Source organism: Seriola dumerili, unplaced genomic scaffold (genome assembly GCF_002260705.1).
Source record: "Seriola dumerili isolate Sdu_G_001 unplaced genomic scaffold, Sdu_1.0 BDQW01000668.1, whole genome shotgun sequence".
In the NCBI taxonomy this organism is placed as follows: Eukaryota; Metazoa; Chordata; class Actinopteri; order Carangiformes; family Carangidae; genus Seriola; species Seriola dumerili.
The window spans coordinates 201,702-219,406 of record NW_019174923.1 but is presented as its reverse complement, the minus strand read 5'-3'; the positions used below and the strand labels follow the sequence as shown (position 1 = coordinate 219,406).

General features: G+C 40.0%; 1 protein-coding gene across 1 annotated transcript in view; it reads right to left on the bottom strand.

Moving 5' to 3' along the window:
• Positions 1 to 17,705, bottom strand: part of kcnt1 (potassium sodium-activated channel subfamily T member 1) — a 63,602-nt gene that overhangs the window by 35,314 nt on the left and 10,583 nt on the right. Inside the window, exons 2-12 of the mRNA XM_022765167.1 lie at positions 9,947 to 10,026; positions 8,563 to 8,668; positions 7,676 to 7,735; positions 7,528 to 7,576; positions 7,252 to 7,311; positions 5,302 to 5,376; positions 4,883 to 4,966; positions 3,268 to 3,362; positions 1,969 to 2,149; positions 1,270 to 1,434; positions 937 to 1,073 (exon numbers count right to left, since the gene is read on the bottom strand). Of these exons, the coding sequence (XP_022620888.1) occupies positions 937 to 1,073; positions 1,270 to 1,434; positions 1,969 to 2,149; positions 3,268 to 3,362; positions 4,883 to 4,966; positions 5,302 to 5,376; positions 7,252 to 7,311; positions 7,528 to 7,576; positions 7,676 to 7,735; positions 8,563 to 8,668; positions 9,947 to 10,026 (1,092 nt within the window). The remainder of the gene's footprint in view (positions 1 to 936; positions 1,074 to 1,269; positions 1,435 to 1,968; positions 2,150 to 3,267; positions 3,363 to 4,882; positions 4,967 to 5,301; positions 5,377 to 7,251; positions 7,312 to 7,527; positions 7,577 to 7,675; positions 7,736 to 8,562; positions 8,669 to 9,946; positions 10,027 to 17,705) is intronic.

The following is a 17,705-nucleotide window of genomic DNA, read 5'->3' as shown; positions in this document are numbered from 1 at the left end:
ATGTGAACAAATGATTACAAGAAAATCGTATAGCAAAGCAGAGCTGATGTGTCTATGAGGCTTACCTGGCTTGGTGATTTTATCTGTTACATATCAGTGCGTGAAATTGCCATAGCATCTAATCCACTGCACGCTTTACTTTGCACGTTGAAGAAGGGACTCTTGGAGATGTGTGTGTGTGTGTGTGTGGTGGGGGGGGGGGGGGGGGTCGTCTGCTGGACAAATTTATGGCTTTGATTTTACACCATCATGTGCTAGTGAGAAGTTAGACCCCATTTCACTGGTATCGCATCACAGCACAACAGGCAGTATAAAGCGGCAAAACAGCATTTGCCAGTAAGCTCCCCTGAAGCAACCATAGAGCCATGAGAGGCACACTGTCGACGCTGGTGCCGCAACATTCTGCATCAACTGAGCCAAGACTGGCAGGTCCAACATATTCCAACATGATCTATCACAGTTTTTTATTGCAGTCTATGCATGTGGCCTTTGATGTGAGCAGATGATAAATGCAGAGTGAATCCCATTACACTGATGTGCAAGCAGAGGGCAGCCAAATGGACTTGAAAGTATTTCACACCAGCTGCACTTCAGTGGCTTTGCATTGCCACTGGAGGGCTTATACTTTATATTTACATTTAAAATACTCTTATACAGAAAATGGAATAAAACAAAGATAAAGTGCAGGACGGAAACTCCAAACTTTCAAGAAGATAACATGAATGTTCAAAGACTGTAAGACAAAAGAACTGAGTATTAACACCTGTTTTTATGTCCATCAGTGATGGGCAAATAATCATACTGAATTAATCAGACATGTCAGCAACCATTCAGATGTCTTCTAAAAACACAGTTGGGACATAACTATGTGCATGTTTCAGTCTGTTTTTTATGTGTTTGCGTAAATGTGAGAATCCATGCTATGCTTTCACTCACTTGGCCCTCATCAGGTCCTGGTCTTTGAGGGCAGATCCTTGCAGGTAGATAACCCGCTGAGACCACAGAGGGATCTGGAGGATACGGCGAACCTGAATGTCTATCTCTGTCGGGCACAGAATCACCACGTAATAGTCCTGCGCGACAAAGACAAACACAAGTGCATTTAGCTAAATGCTTTTTTATCTAATCTTTTTTCTGTATAACATTAAATATTCCGGATTGAATAAGCAACACTCAAAGTTACTGTCTGGTTTCGTCTCCTCTCACTTGGAATGAGCAGGTCTCAGAAGAAAGTTAAAGCATTATGGCCATTTGGTCTTTTCACTGTACCTGCAGTCTGGGATGAGCGTAGAACTCATTGAGGAAATCCATTAGCAGGTCGATCTTCAGTGAGCTGACACACAACACCACATGCTTCTCTGTCTGTGCGCGGTGACGACTGTAGTTTCCTCCTAACTTCTGGCTCTCCATCCACAGGTACGCTAGTTCTTCAAACTGACACAACGACAATGACAACAACATCAATGTGATGTCACAAGCAACAAGAGTCGACTAAATAATGGGAGAGAGATAGATTTGCTGTCTGGACACAGATGGGGAGTTGGAGCGCTCGAATGAAAACTGCTGATGCAGCGGTTTGCGAGCAGCAGGAGTTCATTTCTATTTCTCACCCAATTTGCTCAGCAGGGACAGTAAACATCTAAGAACACTTGACGTGATGAACATGTTAGGGATATTAAAAAATAAATAACACAATGAACGGGGGCTGGCATGACTTGGCATGAATTCTGAATGAGATTTGAAGACTTCCTCTGCAGGGAAATATGTCAGCGAAAGAAGCATTTTAGTAGATTATTTGCTGCCAGCCTGTGAAAGCTACAACAAAATGTCATTTAATGTTGGATGATAGCCCCATGAGGGTCATTACTAGATGCAGAACATCAAACTACCTATGATAAGTCAAGAATGCAACCGCTCACTGCACTTAGGGGAAGAAAACACTACGTTAGTTTAAGCTATAGTTAGTACCTGCAGTGGGAGGACCACCAGGGCAACACAGATGAGAATGACCACCAGCAGCTGCGAGGGCCAGATCTGTGGCGTTACGTCCCCATAGCCCACAGTGGAGAATGTGACGATGCAGAAATAGAACGAGTCAAACAAGGTCAGGTGCTTCCCTGCTCTCTCTAGGTGCTGGATCCCACAAGCTCTGCAGAACAACGATGAATTACACAGCGACATCAGACACATCTCCTACGAATAAAGATAATTCAAATAAGACACACGAGGAGATATTTTAATTAGGGATTCTCCTTCAGTATTATGCTTCAGCCTGGTGGAGTGCATATCAAAATTCAATTTTACCAGGATCAAAGGGCACCAAAGTCAATACCGCTAAGGCTCCGCAGTATGTCATTTGAAGTGACACCACTGATTGCTCTGTCAGTTCCACCTCGCTGCTTGTGCTTATTCGTTTGTGGGGTTTTTTTCCATTGATAAGTTGAAGATTTAATGAAACCCTGAGGCAGAGTGGGGGATGGGAATGTCTAACTGGACGGGGTGGAGTGGATGAGGTAGGTGCTGGGTGGTGGCCAAGGCTCATGAGAGTTGCCAAGGGAGCGAAGGTCTGAGAAGTGACAGCTCTGATGGAGAAACTGGATAAACTGGAATTATAAGAGTGGAAATTAATGAGATATAAGAAATGAAAGATGAGTGAATAAGAATTGGCCATTTATGTCAAAAACCTTCACTAGGTTTTTTCCCTTAATGTCACTTGTTCCTGCCGAATTTTCTTTTTGTTGGTCTCTCATGTGACCTGATATCCAACAAGTGTTTCTGCACGTTTCCTTGCTGCTCATCACCATTTTTGATCACAAAATAGTTCAAACATCAAGATAATGAAGGTCAAAGTATTATTTGTGTTTTTACATTTTATGACATTTACCCTTTGCTTTTGCAAGTTACAGAAGCAAACTGACTTCATAATGTTAAATAGCTCTGACATTTTACATTTTCTTGCTTTCTTACTTTCAGTTTAATTTTATTTTGCCATGCAAACTGTGCACATCTGACTCCAAAACTGAGCCAAGAGCAAACCATGCCTGCTTTCAAAATGCCAAATTTCAATCTCTGCTTTCACAACACATGTAGTTTCATGAATTATTCTGCAATTAACATTTGCAACACATGCATATGATGTTTTCTGGAAAGGTTCAGGTTCAGGGACCAGATTTTGCATTGAGGGTCAGTAAACAGGATGATTACATGAAAGCCTCTGTGATAGGAGATACATTTCAGTGATGAATAGCAAGAAAGATGTTCACTCACCCAGTGAAAACCAGACACAGTAAGGTGCAGATAAGGATGAACACCTGGTTGAACATGGCAGAGTGGGTCCTCTGGATGGCACGGTGGAAATCATTCTGGACAGAGGGAGAGAGACACATTAACTGTCATATCCATACCACTGACTGGGAATTGAATTACATTTTCCATTCTGGATTACCAATTACAACATCTTTAAATTCTCAATAAAAACTACATCAAAGACATGTGTATAACAATGCAAGAAAAGTCAGTTATTGTCTTCATATTTACTAACTTTGCCTTGACCTGGAGAGATTCTTTCTGTGTTAGGATATAACAAGGATGGACTGAATAAAATTCCACTGTTCTCTCCCTTTTATTAGTGCATGTTTCAACTAAATCCATATTATGCTTTTTCCCACATTAGCATACTGTCCATCTTGAAATATATGCAGCTCACGACTCATTTCCATTCACACCTTGTTAGCATGTTCCACCTGCCACCGCCTCTCCAACCTGCCATTGCTTTCTCTCCATGTTCTGGTCTACTTGGCCCCAGATTCTACCATCTGCCCAACTACCGCCTTGGCATGAGGCTCTTGCTCTGTCGTGGTCTCATCTGTATCACGGCAAGAGCATGCACTACCATGGTTGGATATCATCTAATTGCTTTGAATTCCATGTACTCTGTGACTTTGCACCCATGGCAAATCCCACACAACACTGAAACTAGAATTCTGCACACCAGGCGTTTTTATCCTTCCTTTGCTTCTGCGTTACAGCGCAGTGTTTTGTCCTGTTTTGTTTTGCCTGCACTTGCCACTTGCCTCTTTTTGTTTTGGCTTGCCTTGCCTTGGGTCTACTTCTTTGATAGTGCTGTAGTCCCCCAATAAATGTAATTCATCATTACCTCAGCGTAAGTCTCTAGTTTAAGTGTTTGCACGCTTTGCAGTTTCATCACTACACCCCAGCAGCTGCAGCAGGTGGGATAATGAAGATCAATTGACTTGAATCAATCTAGTTCTGTACGTAACCATGCAGAGAAGATACTATATAAATACCTGACAAAGATACAAAGATTGCTGTAATATGGATGTAGAAGTATTCAGTAAATAGCCTGAATTGGACTCATTTCATTTTTAAGCAATTATAAAAAAAACTAAAAAACTAAAAAAAAAAAAACACGTCTCTATCCCTTGCCTCTCTTATCTTTTCTTAAATTGGCAGTCAGCTCAGTTAATCCAAACAAATGGTTGGTGTTAGCTTTGCTGGCCAACTAATTAGCCAGGAGGCTAATTTATCAGAGTAACCAGCATTAATGCTAACAGTGTCACACAGAAGGATGGCATTGGCTAGTGTACAAATTAGATGTGTTCACAAAAAGACAGTGTCAGCTAACGAGGAAGAAAGAACTTCCCTTGCTCAACTGAATTCTGTCCAGACGGCTAATTTGTATAAACCCATTCAGTCAGTCTTACTCATGAACTAAGGAGACTTCCAATATGGCTGCCACAGGGCGAATAATGCTCCTTCCCGCAGAGCTAAAACCCATGCAGCTCTGCGTGTGTGCTGTAAACTCTGTTTATGCCATACATCTACAATTGGTACATTACAATATGCACATAAAAATACTTACAATCATGTTCTCCAGGGCACCTTTGGCAAGCCAGCAGTTAAGAAATACAGGGACGAATATGTTTCTCAATGGAGGCCAGAAGATCTTAAGCAGGACAGGAAGGAAAGAAGGAAGTGAGAAAATGAGAAAAATGTGTGTTAGATACAAATCAGTTAACATACCTGTGACACAGTAGGAAATCTTTATCCTTAATAAAGAGAAAGAAAGAAACAAAAATTGGCAATTTCTCATAAAGGGTATTTGGATGGTAAATGTTAAGCTGGGATGAGGTAGAAATTGTATGGAGGCATTAACATTAGCTCACTGGACTGTACAGAACAATCTAATAACAAAATGACCTCGAGCATAAATGAAGCAGCTGTGCTAATACAATTTTGTGGAACAGATTGATTGATCAACTGATTAAGCTAATTACTCACTGTGATTATAAATGGCACTGAATTGATCATCTCCAATATGAAGGATATCTGGAAGATCTGCTCCCAAATGTTCCCCTGGAAAGGAAATGATGTGAAATATGTCAATGAACCAGTGACAGGTCAGATTGTTTTAGAGAGAAGTGTTATTCCAGTAATAGTGACCTTTCTAAGAAGTCAGCTGTCACAAGAAAACCGTATAAAAGGCCAGATAACTACAGTTTTGTCAGTATGTCCATGTTACACTCTAATGGGTGAGTAAAATAAAATCAAACAAGCTGCTTTCTTTGGTATAAACAGTTGGAATGGAGCAGTAATTAATGCTGGGTCAAGAAACAACTCCTCTCTGACCTGTTTTTATTCTTAAAGCATTCAAAGCATGTGCCTTGTTTGTGGAGCATGTTACTGATGCTTAACTACTGTTTAAGAGTCTGTATACAGAAATGTTTTTAATTAAATCTCTGTTGAACACAATTCTTCCTGGTTTTATGAATTTTTGAAGAGTTTACTTTTTAACCTTCTGTAAGCTGCATTCTCTGCTACTGCTTTTACACATGATATGTAAATGTTTAGTTTATTATTATGTGCATCATATTAAGATATTTCCAAATAAAAAAAAAAACACTAGTTTATTTGAAGACCGACAGTACCCTGTGGACACTGGCAAAATGTAGACTATCTTCAAAAGGCCAGATGATGCAGTATTTACATAAAGAAAAGAGTGGTTGCAGCTAACTGCATATTGAGAGCACAGCTGAGTTGAAAAGGTGCAGCTCTGATGTGGATTGTGTCTATGATGGAGCTGTCAAAAACATCAATAAAGAAAATAAAACTCTGTGAGACCAAAACATTTTACAAGGTTACAAGTCGCCACCATCTGAGAAAAATAAAATTCAGGCATTTGGTCCCCATGAAATAAATGTAGTATGGGTCCCCACATGACCCTCTGAGGAAAGACAAAAAGATATGGCGAGACATGAAAAGATGAAAAAAAGATTGCATTTAATAAAACCCCCAACCAAATTTTAGAGATCACCACGGGGGAAGGAGCTGAAATCTGTAGAGCAACATGTCTAAGAAACACTATGGGTCTCAGAGCAGCAAATATAAAAGCTAAGATTTCCATGCAAAGAAACTTTTTTTGAGACCGGTAATAGTTCTGAGGACTTCGGCTTTGGCAGGATTCAGACTTAATCTTCATAAGCTGTGGGTGGCGATAACAGGACAGGTGTCGTCTGTATGTTTGATCCCCATATCATTAAATCCCAAGGTCATTCAGCCTTACTGCATTTAAGACATTTAAATCTAAACTGAGCTTTTCTTCAATGTCTAACTAAAGCAACCACAGAAACAGAAACACCTGTATGTAACGCAATCCATCCCAGAGCCATTTAATTACTTGCACTGTACTTTTGTGAAACTTGAAATTTATTGCTGACACTGAACTGCATGAAATTGGAAGATGTTGACCACCTAATTTACATACGGCGTATTACTGTATAGTAAGGGGCAAAGATGAGCTTCATGTGCATGCTCATTATCAGTGGAGGAATCTCACACTTTGGCTGACCCTTGCTATTTGTATGAACACGAGTTATTTCCACAGAATACATAATGACGATATCTCTTCTCACTATTCACATGATGCGCCCTTTAAATGCATATGAACCAAGGACAGAAATGCACCTTGAAGATGAAAACCACAGCGTGCACTTCCTGCTCTATGAGCCCTTTTACATAACCTGTATCTGCAACAGAGTGTGATGTCTGAGTCTAAAACTAGGCAAAGAGACTCCTGGCTCCCATGTCTTTTAGAGGTGCCTTGGCACTGGCACAGAGAGCTGTCGGCCCACGAGAAGAAATAAACAGGCAGTGCTGGACTTTGGTCAGACAGCTGCAAGACATCAGCATGGATTAAAGAGAGAAACTGTGCACTGCGAGTCCGTCTCTTACCTTGTAGCTGAGATATGTGATAAGCATGGTCTCCAAGAAACTGATTAAGGCCACCGACACCTGGAGCAGAGGGGGATAGGGAGTTAAATGAACCGAGCAACTGCAAACTCATCACTTCTGGATACTCAACCTTCACTGAGGAACTACTGCGCCCTGCAAATCTTTTATCAAATAAATGGGTGCTGGTGTGTTTGGACTGAATAATGCACTGAGATTCAGTTCATGCAGTGGAAGTTAGATTTATGTGCACTTTCACCGGCGTGTTATTATTCTCACCTGTATCGCCCACACCGACTCCCTTCTGTTCACCCAGAAAATCAGGTCCCTGTCAAAAACCATCAGAAGCTTTTCTTCACACTCCATTGCATCTCCACAGAATTTCACTTTAAAGTTACGACTAAATGCCATTTTGACAGAAACGTACCACTTGATTTCTGATGACTCTGCTGTGTTTGTCCAACTGTTGTTCCGGCACATTGGACTGCTGAAAAACAAAAACACAGCAACAAGAGAAACACACAAGGGGCATGAAAGTGTGTGTGAATGTGTGTGCATGAGTGGAAACATACCCACTGGGAAACATTTCAATCAGTTAACATGCTTGCATAAGGAACAAACCCGAATGTGTCTCTAAAAGCTGTTGGCAGTTGGCACAATACAGACCATCTACAACTTTCTCATGACTGTACAGGAGGAGCAATTTATCTTTGCTTATTCTCACTTACTTTAAGTTTTAAACACAGAAAATTAATAAAATTATGTGGCCACTTCAAGACAAAGAAATTCATTCCTAGACAATGTTAATGTTTTGTCATCAAAACCACACAATGTCACCGACTTAAATGCTGAGTTAGGTTTTCAGTTTTAGGTATAATCCTCAGAAGAAGCCCTTAGAGATCTTCCATGTGCTGAAAGTAAAAATCCAAAATATTTCCATATGAGTAAATGTTGTCTGCTCTCTTTATATCTTTCACATTTGCTGTTTTTATGCCTATGCCAATAGGAATTGTTTTTTCCACTGAAAAAATCCACATACAGCAAGTTATCTGGTTGGTTCGGCATTAATAGAAGACGAATAAAAGACAATAAAGACAGATGGTATTAAAAGTGATAAATCAAAAGAGAAAAGAGCTGCATCTACAAAAACAGTTTCTTCACAGTAGCTTTTTTTCTGTCACATTACTTTTACTAAGCATCAAAATCAAAAACAACAAATCACATATTAAAAAGCAACTATCCAAAAGAATGTGGACACATCAGGCACAGGGAATAACTGATGAATGGGAAGCTTCTATTGAATGTGACTCTCACCATGGGTTGCCATTTAAATCCTTGGGGTCATCCAGGCTGACTCTCACTATGTACAGGACACAAGTGAGAATCTTCAATGAGAAGTTGAACAGGCGGATTCTCAGGCCTGTGGAGCAACAAAGACAGCAACATCGGACATGTGAATCAAAAACTGGTTCCACACTTGTCTGTTGTTTAGAGTTCAATCCCTGAGGGGTTATGACCACCTCTGCGATTGTAAGTTTGCTGCTGACAACAGAAGCTGTCAGATCTCTCCTCATTAGGACACTGACACTGCTTGAACACCATTTCTTTAGGTGCATAAAATGCCTTTAGTGAAAGCCATAAAGTGACTATATCTGTTGAAGCCCTGAAGCATGACTAATGCAGGTCTATGTTGCTCTGGCACCCTGTCACAACTGATTTCCCCTGACGCATAACTTTCAAATCCTCTAAGAATAACACAAAGTAACACCAGCATAATTATTTATTTATTATAATATGACGCAGGACAACACACAGCGAGATAAATAACTGGTGGGATTACACAGAAATAGCCCAGTGGGATAATGTTGGTAGAATCACAATCTCCTTCTCAAGTAAGTGCAGGCATAGACTGATATGCACACACGACTTGCAAATATGCAGAGCAGAAACTTGGTGTGCATGCAACATGCTTGCTAGCCAGAGGGTGGTGCTAGCTGTACTACCCACATCCAATCAGTCTCAGCGGCTGCCTAATCTCTAGTGACGCGACCTCTTCACATGAAGCCAGCATCAATGTTAAAATGATTTGAAACGTGGACTCACACAAACAATGTTGCAGTGCAATAGAGCAACATACCCCTGCAGCTGAGTGTGACATTTTCATTAGACTCTGTTGTTTTATGTCAAAGACTGTGGAGGCTTAGTGACAATGACAAATTAAGGGAAACACAGCAGAGCCTCATCAGTGTCAAGGACATGTTAACGACATGCTTTAACAGAGACAGAGAGTTCCCATAGTGTCCATTTTTTACACCCAGATGCAAATGAATGGCTTTCAGACACAATGCACCAAACCACTGAGCTGCACCAGAGTCTCTTTCAGAGATGTTGTGGCATAGCCAGTCTTATCTCCTAATGAGAAAAACACTGCAGCACTGCCTCGTCTCGCAACAAATGACCCATGCTCTTTTGTCCATGCTGGGCCACAGTGTGCACACACACTAAACTACAGTCATTTAAAATGAGGCAGTTAATGTAATAATGGAAAACCCCATCTGAGACAGAAATTGGACATGCGTCATCACTGACTGCAATTTCCTACATTATGCTTTTTATTTCTTCATTTAGATCTGAGCATACGTATCTCGTGGCAGCAGGAGAGGAGAGTAGTGCGACGCTCCCTGTGGGCTGTACTTACTTGACCTTTGGTTTTTGATGAAGAAAAGCTTCAGCCTCTCCTTAAAGGTGTTTTCGTTCACGTAGAACTCCACCTGCACCCTGTGGGGGAACAGTGACAAAGTGTCAGTCTAAACGTTTACAGGTGGCTGCGCAGAAACATTTAAATAAGCCCCCCTACCAACACATGCACAGCAGAATTCAAAGCACATTATCGAGAGAGCCCTGTGATAGACTGGCGACGTGTCCAGGGTGTACCCCGCCCTCGCCCATTGTCAGCTGGGATTGGCTCCAACCCCCTGCGACCCTACAACGATAAGTGGTATAGATAATGGATGGATGGATGGATTATCAAGAGAGATAGCGAATTACATTTGACTAAACAATGTCAAGCATATAATGGTGCTATATAATCAGGTGTAAGACAAAGAAGTGTATTAGCGCTTACATAGATGTGTTGAATTCAGCATCAGTTACAGTAAATGTTACACATGTACACAGACATACTATGTTTGCATTCAGGCTGGGTATCATCTGTGATTCTACCTCATATAATAATATAATACCTGAGTTTTTCTACTAAATCTTTATTCAAACAAAGTATGCCTATACTCCCAATGCTTATCAAATAATAAAAAAACTAAACTTAATTGTACAATACAGTTTGACACTTGATGCTAAAGAAACATTTCAGTTAGTGCACAAGAAGTTATGTACCCGGCTAGTTTGCATTCTAGCAAAAAAAAAAAGAAAAGAAAAAAAAAAGATTGTTGTTAATGTTAATTGTGCAAATTCCATAACTGTGTTTGGTGAAGGTAACAAAGGACAACAAGCATGAGCTTTATGGAAATCCAGGTCAGTTAAAGCTTTGCCTTTCACTCTTCTGACTAAAGCTGTTACCCTCCATTTACCATCAGTCATTATGTATAGTTTGCCTTCACAATGCAACAGTATCAGCCACAAATACATATGATCCCCCTGCGTGGGGGAGTTGAGCAATTTCGATTTTTATATTATATATTTATATAGAATATAAAAATAGAAATGTTTATAAACATTTACTAACCAGACACATAATCTGAAATAGACTATTTCCATAAGTAAGTGAGAACATGAGGACAGCCTGGTTCATGGTACAGTGGGTACTAACACAAAATGATCCATTATTAATTAACAATCAACTATTAAAAACTACAGTGCTTCAAATCTAACAGCTATGTTTTCTCACCAGTGACACGTACTTTGACGAATCCAAGGCTATTAAAGTTTCGAGCAGATGTAATGGACTTTAATAGGCTGGGGGGCTTGACCAGATGAGAACTTAAGCACAAATGATGATATAGACACTGTAGGTCAGTTAGACGAATGCAGGTAGAGAGACAGGTCTGCAGCATCTGTAATGTAGAGAGCTTGTTGTCGTTAATGAACATGAAAGGGTAGTAATAATGGCGCCTTGGACCCTTCTACTTCGTGTGACAAGATGAATACAGGGAGCAAAAAGGCAGGGGAGGAGAGGAAGGAGAGCAGGAGGGCAATTAGAGCAGCCGACTCCTGAGGGATGTACTGTATGTATGTGTAGATAAAGAGTGTAGGTGGAAGAAAGAACATGAAATATGCACCGTCTTCCAGCTATTTCCCTCTCCCCTTCTTCCGGCCTCATCGTCATGGAGACAGCTTCCAAGGCAGGAAATGTTCACTGTGTGCTTTGCATTTCCAGTATGAGGAATTAGGCGAATATACATACACACACAATGACATATTCTTATAGCTTATGCCTATAGGAACCAACCACACACTAACATCCCACCGTACCCAAACACACAGCTGTATGTAAACCAAGTGACCGTAAATAAAGACTAACAGTGGCAAATCAGGCGATCTGTAATGCATACAGACTGCCTCCATTGTCACAGCCATCAGAACAGACAGAAGTGAACACAGCAAAACCTTAAAATGTGACTCCAAAATAAACTCTGCATTGGCACTGGCCCGACAACACTGCGAAAAAGTGACAGAGCCGAGTGCGATTTTGTCAGTGTGTGGGTGGAGGGTGCTGATAACCATGTAATAACATGTCCCCCCCTTCTAATAATATTCTAATGTGAGTCTTTCCCTGCTTCCCTGGATGCAAGACGAGACAGCTGCAGTGCAGTCTGTAAGTATATTACATATAACATTTTTTGTAATGTTGGCTCTGTACTCCATCACATTATATTTTAGGAGAAAAAATAACTATGTGGTCAGTTTAAGAGTGTTTTCATCCATATTGAGTGAACTGTGTAGTGTGCACTGTTGCCAACTTAGCGACTTTCTAACTACATTTTTCGTGACTATTAAAACCCCCGTAATGACTTTTTTGAGTTGCCTGTGTTCTTACTCTAAATTACTCATTTAAACTATTTTTTATTCTCAAAAAAAGTTTACAAGACATAATCTAATGTCATCAAGCTCAAGCCATCAGGGCTTTAGCAACTTCCCATTTGAAATAGTTGGCAACACTGAATGATGGTCTGTCTGTCGATCACTCCACCACTTTGACTGAAATGTCTCAACAACTACTGGATGTATTTCTATGAACTACAGACATGTATTCATTCAAGAAGATCCTCACAGAGCCACTAGCATGGCTGTGGACTCTTATACTCTTGCATAGTATAGTCCCTGAATTTGAGGGAACAAATATGCGTAGTTGACGAATAAACAACACAGACTCTCTGGTCAGTCTCCGTTGACTAAAACTAATGTATTTATTCTGGGCCCAGGAAACAGACTACACATGAGAAACATTAATGAAAATGCTGAACTATTGATTCACCCACCAGCCTTTCATACCAAACAAGGAGTAGTTCAAAAGAATAACAATTTCCAGTGAGAACAGTTTGCAATAACAACATCTCAGGCACTAAGAAGCTACAATTTCTATGTCAAAGTTACAATCCTTAAAAGTAGCCAGTTTAACAGTAATCCAGCAATTATTCACATTCAACCACAATGGTACAAATTAAAAGTTTAAATAAATTCATCACATATATAGTATTTGTTTGCTGATTTGAAAACATTCCTCTGTTGACCCTGAAGAAAAACCTTGGATTAGCTCCTAGCTTTGTTTGTGCCATTTGTTTAAGATTATTGTCCAAAAAATGTCTACAGTTCCTATATGTTCATATTGGGTCAACAGTTGCACTTTCAAACATCCTGCATCCTGCACTATATCATCACAGTGGTTTAATACTACAGAGTACAGAGCCAAAAAAAAGGAAATGTGTCAGTATCAAACGTTTGCATCAGCTGCAAAGTTGAGCCCCTGCTGCGCCACCATTACTTTGATTTATGTTCACAAAATTAACAGGCACTAGAATGAAAATGATGATAAAAAATCTCTGTCAGACACTGCACCTTCTATCATGTGTCTAACTAGCTCCGAAGACGAGGCTCCAAACAGCACTTCTTCCACACTTGACGATTCCCAGCAGCTGCAGACCCACAGCAATACCTTTTAAGTACTTTAAGTACGATCTTTTCTTTGGCAGCTCTGTCACTGCAAACCATCACCGCCAAGCTATGGACATTAGCCAAACTGTCAACTATAAACGCAAGCAGTTTGAACGTCCAAGATGCAAGACAGCAGCTACAACAGGCTGGAACTTATTAACCTTAGGAAGAGATGTTTCTTTTGCCTCCCTTAAGTTTAAAGATGGTAGGCAAGGCATAAGCCAGGAATGTTTGCACACAGTCACAATAGATGGATCATATGACCTTATGTCCTTAACTAACAGGTCCACATGGTATGTAGAGCTTTTTGTATATATTGCAGCCATTCAGAGTATGTGACAAAGAGTCCATAACGAGTTCATGATCATGATGAAAGTAACGAGGAGTAAAAGTGTAACTTGAGAGAAAAACTAGGTCTGGTGGGAAGGACCTGATATCAAGTTTTGAATTGTTAAAGTGGCACAAACTCACACACACACACTCACACAGAGTAAACCATGACCATTGCCAGTGATAGGATTACAATTTTATGCACCCTTGCCTAAAACACTGAGCGACTACAACTGCTTTGTAGACTCTGTAAATAAACATCAAACAGCTTGTTGACTTGAGGATAATCTAGCTGACAGAGCAGAGCTATTCAAACGCCTGTTTTCATTCTAGTGCTGGAAGAAAAAAAAAAATATATATTGTCAGCCACCAGATGCTCTGTGCCATACGGAATATGTTGTATGAGTGTTGCCCTGCAACTCATACAACATTCATACAACAAGCATAGGTGAACAATAGTATCTGTTAGCCTGGTGGAACATCACCTGGGGATAAAAGGATCATAGGAACCGTGGGAGGAAGTAACAACACGCATCAGTCCTGAAACGGTGCACGGATTCTTCTGCAGAACAGAGACTGAAAACATTTCCCCTACAATCATCTAATATCCAGTCTTCTGGAAGGCTTTATATAATGCACATTTGGCAGCAACCAAAGTCAACATAAAGTAACCATGTCTAGATAACTAATGTTATCACTAGTGTTGACATAGCAACAAATGTGGAAATTATCAACCTGATTATCTGTGATCTATCAGGTTGCGTGCATTTGAGTGAAACATGTATCATAGCTTATGATACACGTGCGTCGGCACACAGACCAACTGCATACTGCATCTTGTCTGATAAACAGTAAGGCAACAGTCTTTCCCATTACAGCCTGAATACAGTTTATTATCCTTATTGTTTTGTGATGTCAGGTTTGCTCTGTCCCCCCTTTGATAAAGCAAGCAGTTGAAAATAGAAAATTTCCCATGCACCACCCTCAGAAGTGTGCCTGATATGAAAGCTGCAGGGATTCTAAAAATATTACACTCAGACATTAATATTCAAAAGCTGTGGCATCTTTGTTATTCTCTGCTTCTTTTTCACAGAGCTGCATCTAAAACCTCCTGTGGTGAAGTTACTTCTTGTCCAATAGCCTCATTACGGTGCAAAAATAGTTGAATGGGCTGCAGGCCAGACATGGGCTGTGGCAACTGTTAAAGTACTTTGTCAAATGGATATAGAAACCAGAAACCTCAAGAGGAAACCATGAGAGGTTGTGTTATAATCAGCTGGGAGGGAGGGGAAGATCATCAACTTTATGGGAATTACGTGACTGGTGGACTGACAAGATCAACATGAAGGAGCAGGTATCGTCATTTTTGGTCTTCTGAGGCAATCTTATACTATTTAGGCTGCTGTATACATGCATGGGAGGCACGGATCAGGGTCTTTGCTAACCTGTATTTGTGCATGATTTACTGCTTCATACCATTAGACCAGCTGGCTGAGTGGTAAGAAGAAGGGGGTAAATCAGACCAACTCCTTTCTGAACTGTTGGACAGATTTTAAGATCTTATTCTGCGGAAGAATCTGAATTTCTATGAGAAGCTGTTTTACACATCACATCCGCATCACATCCCCTCAGGGTTAGGGCTCAGCACAGTAAAAAAAAAAAGCACATAGACCTCAGAACTTGAAGAAGACCTGAAAGTGCAAAGCTGTCAAAAAGTAAAGAAAAAGGCCACAAAGGGTTTTGTACAAGATCTACTTACTTAGCAATAGTCCACCAGCATTAGACTATTAATAGTAAAGCTCAGAAAATGGCACATGAAGTTACTCTCTGAGAGAAATGGGGCGTTCGGCTGAGTAAAAAAAAAAAAAAGTACCCAAGACAGAAATTTTTGAAAGCCAAAGAAGTAATTTTCTGTCACCTGTCAGTGTCAAATGAAAGCTGCAGTGTTCCAACACATGGACCTGATCTTAATGTGCAGCACTTGTGTGCAAGAAAAATCCTTAAATGAGCAAGGACATCTAGAGGGAACTTGAGGTAATATCACTGATGTTGAAAGATGCCTTTGAAATTCACCGCTCCCTCTCCTACAGTCTTTTTGTTATGCTGAGTGAATGGAGCATGAGGTGATTCTCACCTGGTGAATCTGAATTTGTTTCATAACCAAATGAAGGTACAGTAAATGCCAATTGAAATGATTCATTAACAAACTGAAATAGAACAAAAAAAAGGTATATTGCAGGCATATTTTGACTGTGGCAGAACCTACAGTGTCTTATGCTAAAAATTTCAATGTAAAAGTCAAGCAAAGCTGTTCAATTCCAAAAAAAAAAACCAAAAAAAAACCTAGAAAGAGAAAAACCAGATGAATACCGCAGATGTTTTGTCATTTTGACACATCGGAAAAAACTCTTCAAAAATGAAGGCAACATTTCTTTCACATTGCATTGGCGGGAAAAAACATAAATCTTTAGGTACTTTCATTATTGTACAATATACATCCCTCCATTATTTCATTATAAAACCTGCTACCTACCTAGTGAAGCTACTCAGGGACTCCTCTGTATCATGCTCCTCCATATTGAGAAGAACTAGCAGCAATGGTATGAGCACCAGCTAAGAATGCATCTTGAGCACCCTTCACCAAGACTAAATTATCAGTTTGATAACATGTTGTTGCTGCTGTTAATTAGAGTGCAAAGATGCTCGTTTTATGCTCTATATAGACACAGTCATTGACTGAAACCAAAAGTTGTGGTTTCCTGAGTGTGCTCTTTGATGACCTGAAACCAAAATGTGACATTTCCTGTGATGTTACATAACAAATTGATCTTTCTTTTGCGCTACCACAGGTAATACCTCATGGTATTTTATGTTTGGGCACTGTAATTTTTAAATGGAAACGAAATAGAAATGACTGTGCCAGGAAAACAAGCTCCATCACCACAATATGTGTTACAATGTTTATGATACTCATTCCCTCAGTGCCTTGAGCCTCACGCAGTGAAATAAAGAGGGAACCTTTTTTTGTTGTACAAGATTCATATCGTACAGAACACAAAATGTAATATGGTCTCTCAGCCTGAATTTCTACTTGGAGAATAACCACATAAGATGATAACAGTGGTGCGGGGAAACACTTGCGTGTCAACACATGCTTATAGCTCACCACTTAGCACATCCCCAAGGATCACAATCCATTTTCCAACAGTGGCACAGCCCCCAACAAACACTACATTTAATTGGCAACCCCCCAAAGCTGAACGGTGAAGCCATCTGCAGTTCTGCTATTGGCTACATGTTGATTTAAAAAGAAAATCATGGACTGTATATAAGGCTATTTAAAAAAAAAAAAAAAAAGGTTCCAACATCTCTCTGAAAATATAATGTTGATAGTTAATTTCACTTTTTTTTTTTTTTAAATGTATTACTTGGGGGCAGTTCTGGAAGACACTGTTCTATCAATGAGACATTACAGCCTCAGGGGAAGTATGTTCTGTGGCATGTTTCCTTGTTTGACAGACGTCTAAGCCTATCACAGTCAGTCATGGAGGTTGCTGTCTGCTTTTCCCACCTCTCGTTTTTATCCACTTGATGTCTCACTCCAAAAGGTGCTGACTTTTCTTGCGCTTGCAGACTCATGGGCTTCACAGGCTCATTCTTATCAAGTTCAGAGCACACAGATTTTCCAAATTCTGCCATTAATCAATTTGAGACCCATGCTTTTATAAATGGAAGCAAAATAGCTCCTGGAATAATGTTAGTTTCATGGTGCCTGGTGTTTTTTTTTTTTTGTTTTTTTTTTAAACATATCAAGCAACACAGATCCATTTGATGCACTAAATACACCACCTGTTAGCAAAGTAAAACATTTCAGTCAAAAGACAACAAAAAGCAAAATGAGCAATAATAAAACACCAATAATCATTTCCACAAATTTTAAAATGAAAACATATTTTTTA